The sequence below is a fragment of the Notolepis coatsorum genome, assembly GCF_963971535.1.
Source record: "Notolepis coatsorum genome assembly, chromosome: 3".
NCBI lineage: Eukaryota > Metazoa > Chordata > Actinopteri > Aulopiformes > Paralepididae > Notolepis > Notolepis coatsorum.
Window position 1 is genome coordinate 50,847,681 of NC_140167.1, and position 7,249 is coordinate 50,854,929.

At 43.1% G+C, this 7,249-nt stretch overlaps 1 protein-coding gene across 1 annotated transcript in view; it reads right to left on the reverse strand.

Moving 5' to 3' along the window:
- The window catches only part of msrab (methionine sulfoxide reductase Ab), a gene marked incomplete at its 3' end in the record, with an annotated part of 43,414 nt that extends 36,613 nt beyond the window's left edge, over positions 1-6,801 (reverse strand). Inside the window, exon 1 of the mRNA XM_084311200.1 lies at positions 6,619-6,801. Coding sequence (XP_084167326.1) covers positions 6,619-6,790 — 172 coding nt within the window. The 5' untranslated portion in view covers positions 6,791-6,801. The remainder of the gene's footprint in view (positions 1-6,618) is intronic.
- Positions 6,802-7,249: the final 448 nt, after the last annotated feature.

The following is a 7,249-nucleotide window of genomic DNA, read 5'->3' on the forward strand; positions in this document are numbered from 1 at the left end:
AACAGTTATATCTATTCAGAGAGAGGGGGGTGGTGGTGGTGGGTGTCTAGACTCCGGTGAGTGCCAACCATACATTCTATACATACTGTATCCTAGCAACGGGAAACAGTTGCTATGGAGAATATTTCCTAGTATAGCACATCCTGCTCAAATATCTCTACTGGGGAGGAGAAGGGGGAGGAGGAGGAGGACTGGTATCTCGCCTCTTTTTAGGACAAATTGCAAAATATATCATCCTGATGAACTACAGATTCAAGGGCAAACATTTGAGGAAACAGACTTAGCCGACCCCCCCCACCGTTACATTTCAACAAATACCTCACTGTCTGTGATATTTACCCCCTTTCCTTTGCTCCATCGTTAGCATCCCCTGCCTCCCGCCTCTCGGCGTGCACCCTGATCTATGTGGGTGAGCAAGAATGTGAGGACATTTTGAAGGCGGCGAAGACAGGAGAGTGCCAAGAAATAATGCCCTGCAATATATCTTCCCAATGAAGCGGCTCTGGAGAGTTACAGTGAGCCATGTTACAGAGATTGATTCTGGTCAGCTGACCTCCCCCATCCTATTTGGAAGAGATATTGGCAGTCTATCCTACACTGACTCAAAATAATAGCTGCTCGGCCCCTAGCATGTGGCAATCTGCAAACTGCATTGCTCTCCGCCAAGGTCAGACAGTCCATTACAGAAGGGAGGAAGGAACGGGGCGCTGCAACAAGGAACAACAAAGACGACGAAGTCATTTGGTGAAGAGCTGAAACAACTTTTAAACCTTTAGAGTAAACGGGACGGACAGAGAGAAACGCATGAGCATGAGCACACACACTCACACACACACATACATGCATGCATCATGCATGAACACACACACACACACACACACACACACACACACACACATGCATGCATCATGCATGAACACACACACACACACACACACACACACACACACACACAATGCATTACAGGCTGAGTATGGAAATTACATATAGTCATAGACAATGCCATATTCACCCAGGCTCCAAACTATCACACACAGGAGCATACTGTCCCAACCCAAGACAAACACACACACACACACACTCACATGTTCTAAACCAACCCAGGCCCCACCTAAGCCCGCCCCCCACGGTGAGCAGGGAGGAACAGATTTCCGCCATGCGGTGTCTCCGAGCTGCTCCGACAGACGGAGCGGGAATTTACGACAGGGCGGAGCCTTCATGCGCATAATGCCCAGATGGGCCCCTGGACACTGCAGCACGGCTAACTCCCATTACACACACACACACACACACACAGCTCCCACAATGCACTGCGTAGCCACCCCAGGCCGAGTATAGGTGGTGGTGGTGGTGGTGGTGATGATGATGATGATGATGATGATGATGATGATGATGATGATGATGATGATGGGGAGCACAGGGTTCAAATCGCACCACGTTTCGCTATCCCTCACCTAGGAGCCACCCTGTCCAAAAATAGTACAATGAACAGGTGAATGAATCGATGAGATGGAGAGACACAGGGTAGGGAGGAGGGAGGTGGGAGAAAGGGAAGGGGGGGGGGTCCTCTCATCAATGAAAAGATTTAGTTCCATCCATGTTAATCTGTAGGTGCTGCTGGGGAGGTGAAACACAGGCCGAGTTCATAGAGAGGTCTTACTCGCATCTTTAACATGCTAATACTATTGGCAGTGAAATAAACCTTTGAGTGGTTTAACAGGCCTGGTAGGACTGGGCAGTAACATGCATGTCTTAGTCAATTTAGTGGTTTAACAGACCTGGTAGGACTGGGCAGTAACATGCATGTCTTAGTCAATTTAGTGGTTTAACAGACCTGGTAGGACTGGACAGTAGCATGTATGTTTTAGTGGTTTAACAGGCCTGGTAGGACTGGGCAGTAACATGCATGTCTTAGTCAATTTAGTGGTTTAACAGACCTGGTAGGACTGGGCAGTAGCATGTATGTTTTAGTGGTTTAACAGGCCTGGTAGGGCAGTAGCATGTATGTTTTAGTGGTTTAACAGGCCTGGTAGGGCAGTAGCATGTATGTTTTAGTGGTTTAATAGGCCTGGTAGAACTGGACAGTAACATGTATGTTTTAGTGATTTAACAGACCTGGTAGGACTGGACAGTAACATGTATGTTTTAATTTAGTGGTTTAACAGGCCTGGTAGGGCTGGACAGTAACATGTATGTTTTAGTGGTTTAACAGACCTGGTAGGGCAGTAACATGTATGTTTTACTGGTTTAACAGGCCTGGTAGGGCAGTAACATGTATGTTTTACTGGTTTAACAGACCTGGTAGGACTGGACAGTAACATGTATGTTTTAGTGGTTTAATAGGCCTGGTAGGACTGGACAGTAACATGTATGTTTTAGTGGTTTAATAGGCCTGGTAGGACTGGGCAGTAACATGTATGTTTTACTGGTTTAACAGGCCTGGTAGGGCAGTAACATGTATGTTTTAGTGGTTTAATAGGCCTGGTAGGACTGGGCAGTAGCATGTATGTTTTAGTGGTTTAACAGGCCTGGTAGGACTGGGCAGTAACATGTATGTTTTACTGGTTTAAAAGGCCTGGTAGGACTGGACAGCAACATGTATGTTTTACTGGTTTAATAGGCCTGGTAGGGCAGTAACATGTATGTTTTACTGGTTTAACAGGCATGGTAGGGCAGTAGCATGTATGTTTTACTGGTTTAACAGGCCTGGTAGGACTGGACAGTAACATGTATGTTTTACTGGTTTAATAGGCCTGGTAGGACTGGACAGTAACATGTATGTTTTAGTGGTTTAATAGGCCTGGTAGGACTGGACAGTAACATGTATGTTTTAGTGCTTTAACAGACCTGGTAGGACAGTAACATGTATGTTTTAGTGGTTTAATATGCCTGGTAGGACTGGACAGTAACATGTATGTTTTACTGGTTTAATAGGCCTGGTAGGACTGGACAGTAACATGTATGTTTTAGTGGTTTAATAGGCCTGGTAGGACTGGACAGTAACATGTATGTTTTAGTGGTTTAACAGACCTGGTAGGACAGTAACATGTATGTTTTAGTGGTTTAACAGACCTGGTAGGACTGGACAGTAACATGTATGTTTTAGTGGTTTAATAGGCCTGGTAGGACTGGACAGTAACATGTATGTTTTAGTGGTTTAATAGGCCTGGTAGGACTGGGCAGTAACATGTATGTTTTAGTGGTTTAATAGGCCTGGTAGGACTGGGCAGTAACATGTATATTTTAGTGGTTTAACAGGCCTGGTAGGACTGGACAGTAACATGTATGTTTTAGTGGTTTAATAGGCCTGGTAGGGCAGTAACATGTATGTTTTAGTGGTTTAACAGACCTGGTAGGACTGGACAGTAACATGTATGTTTTAGTGGTTTAATAGGCCTGGTAGGACTGGACAGTAACATGTATGTTTTAGTGGTTTAATAGGCCTGGTAGGACTGGACAGTAACATGTATGTTTTAGTGGTTTAATAGGCCTGGTAGGACTGGACAGTAACATGTATGTTTTAGTGCTTTAACAGACCTGGTAGGACAGTAACATGTATGTTTTAGTGGTTTAATATGCCTGGTAGGACTGGACAGTAACATGTATGTTTTACTGGTTTAATAGGCCTGGTAGGACTGGACAGTAACATGTATGTTTTAGTGGTTTAATAGGCCTGGTAGGACTGGGCAGTAACATGTATGTTTTAGTGGTTTAATAGGCCTGGTAGGACTGGGCAGTAACATGTATATTTTAGTGGTTTAACAGGCCTGGTAGGACTGGACAGTAACATGTATGTTTTAGTGGTTTAATAGGCCTGGTAGGGCAGTAACATGTATGTTTTAGTGGTTTAACAGGCCTGGTAGGACTGGACAGCAACATGTATGTTTTACTGGTTTAATAGGCCTGGTAGGACTGGACAGTAACATGTATGTTTTAGTGGTTTAATAGGCCTGGTAGGACTGGACAGTAACATGTATGTTTTAGTGGTTTAACAGACCTGGTAGGACTGGACAGTAACATGTAGGGCGGGGCGATATGGAAAAAAATCATATTGCGATAACGATATGATAATGTTATCATATTTCTCGATATCGATAATTATCAAATTGTTATAAGTATTAAAAAAAGAAAAAAAAGAAAAAAAATTTAACAACAGATGAATGTTTATTTTGCAGCAATTCTTTGTCATTGCCGCCATCTTTAGTGTTACATCCCCTCACACTCCAGTTCTCAGGCTGCAGCTGGTTTAAAAGCGAAAGTAAACCGGCTTCTCTGCTGGCTGTGGCTCCAGGGGAGTTGAACAGTTCTGGCTCTGCTAGTTTATTTTTGATCTTTTGGCGCTTTTTTGGTGGACAAACCACCGCACATGTGCACCGTGACTCGTGACTGGAGTCTAGTTCTGCTAGCACACATAGCCTACTGTGTACAGACGGTTTCAAACTGTATTTTAAATTAGAAAGCAAACAAAATAAATCTCAATTTGGTCAGTATTGTCATTTGGACAAGCAAAGCCATTACTTTAAGTTGCAGGCAAGAAAGACAAGTCTGTCCACTGTCTCTGGTTTTAAAACTGCCCTGTTGCAGGTCACAAAAAAAAAAAAAAAAAAAAATCGATTTTTTTTTTATTTCGATATTCGATATCAATTATTAAAATATATCGCGATATTTATCATTATCGTTATATCTCCCAGCCCTAGTAACATGTATGTTTTAGTGGTTTAACAGGCCTGGTAGGGCAGTAACATGTATGTTTTAGTGGTTTAACAGACCTGGTAGGACTGGACAGTAACATGTATGTTTTAGTGGTCTAACAGACCTGGTAGGGCAGTAACATGTATGTTTTAGTGGTTTAACAGGCCTGGTAGGGCTGGACAGTAACATGTATGTTTTAATTTAGTGGTTTAACAGACCTGGTAGGACTGGACAGTAACATGTATGTTTTAATTTAGTGGTTTAACAGACCTGGTAGGACTGGACAGTAACATGTATGTTTTAATTTAGTGGTTTAACAGGCCTGGTAGGGCTGGACAGTTACATGTATGTTTTACTGGTTTAACAGGCCTGGTAGGGCAGTAACATGTATGTTTTACTGGTTTAACAGGCCTGGTAGGGCAGCAACATGTATGTTTTACTGGTTTAACAGGCCTGGTAGGGCAGTAACATGTATGTTTTAGTGGTTTAATAGGCCTGGTAGGGCAGCAACATGTATGTTTTAATTTAGTGGTTTAACAGACCTGGTAGGGCTGGACATGTATGTTTTAGTGGTTTAACTAAAGTATAGTTAAACATTACCTTGACAATGTAACTCTATTTTTATCTATGATCTATGAACCAATGTATGTAAATTTGTATCTATGATCTATAAACCAATGTAGTCTACATACCTGTAGTATATTGACATTGTTACTATAACTTCCTTTTATTCTATGAAAATGTCTGCTTGATGTAGTCTAACACCTGTTCCTTTATACTTGGACTACGGATGAAAAATAGCCCTCTTGGCTAAATCTGGCATATTTCTATTAATAAATATGAATGAATGAAAACTTTATTTAACAGATTGCAGAATGGGTACAATACAGTACAGCTCAATACACACAATTGTTAAGGGGATGCGGACCAGAGAAAGACGTTTGTCTTGTTTACATCAGGGTCCCCCATTTTCAATTCATGACATACACAACATACATGACATCATGACAATTATGACATAGGGACATACATGACATACAGATACAGGTACTGTTACATTTGTGACATATACGATATGCAAATATACAGTACTGTTACCCAGAGATCCTAACAGAAAATATATACAGATGATGGTGAGGAGACTGTACATTAGGAGGGGGTGGGTGGGTGGGAGAGAAATATATACATATGGTGGGGAGGCTACTGTCCATTAGGAGGGGGGGGGGACATTTACGGTGGCCAGTTTCAAATTGCAGCCTCCCGGAGGTGCTCTTTGAGAGTGGTTTTGAATGTGGGTAGGGATTCACATTTTTCTTTACGGCTGTGGGTAGGGCGTTCCACATTGATGTGGCATAATTGCGAAACGTGTTTAGTCCCTTGTTTGTGCTGAATATGGGTTGCACATGCATAGTCCCTGTCAAATAAACAAATAACTAAACAACAATCAAATAACTAAAAATGTAAAGAGAAAGGAGGGGAAACATCGCTCTTGCATTACCTGTATTTTCACAACGCAGTTGCGTAGCCAAGTAATGCAAGATTTCTAGCAAGCCAGAAGAGAATCTTCTGCAATAATGTAAGATGTCTCTGGCTTGTGGGGCTAGTAGAGGTTTTAAGAATGTCAAGATTTTGGCTAGTAGTACGTCACACTACACCGGGATCAGGGCCACGCCTCATTGGCTACGAGACAAGGTCAGGCCCATCTCCTGGCACGGTGTGCATTGTGTGTTGTATGCGTTTGGTACGACGACGTAATAAACACACAGTCCGTTCAGCCTACAGCGACTTTCAACAGCTCTCGCAGAGGACGCCTATAGTCAACTGGGTCTGACGTGCAGTCCCTTACTGTTGAGTGACGGCCATAAAGACAACTGTGTGTTTCGTAGTTATGGCAAATGTTTTGCAATAGACGTGTTCTAGTATTACCTGCCACGACCATCTCTTCCTCTCTTCCTTTCAGAGCGCGGTCTTTAGTTGGCAACTGTGTTGTGTCTGCCATATCGGCGACAACGAGCGACACGCAAAGCAGAAGATGCCAAGCGATCTGTGCTTGAGAAAGGAACAGTAAATGGTGTTGAATCTTCTGGACGGTCTCCATTGACGTGCGCCGCCGCGTTGCAGGAGGAGGAGGAGTGGAGAGGCGACTCGCCATCGATATGAATATTCATCGTGCGTGGGCCACGTCGTGCACTGCATATTAACTAGTCAGGGGGGTTAATATGACTTTGGCACAAAAGCCTACAGTGCACCGTGTGCGGGGACGAAATTACATTTAAATAAATATCCACATTAACAACGCGTCGTTCAGCATGCAAATGAGCTCTCTCCGATCATCCACTCCATTCTGTGGGAGGCGCGTCTAGTAGTGCAATCTGCAGATAGCTTGGGTGGGTTCCCCTTTGTGGTAATTTCACAAAATCAAGGAATTCATGTTTGGGGTTAATTTTGAGAATAACATTTTCACCAGTCCCCCTAGTATTTTAAACAAAGCATTGACATTTTGGAAGTGTGATAGCTGGATACACATATGGGTTGGCTAGTCCACATATCTTGGATG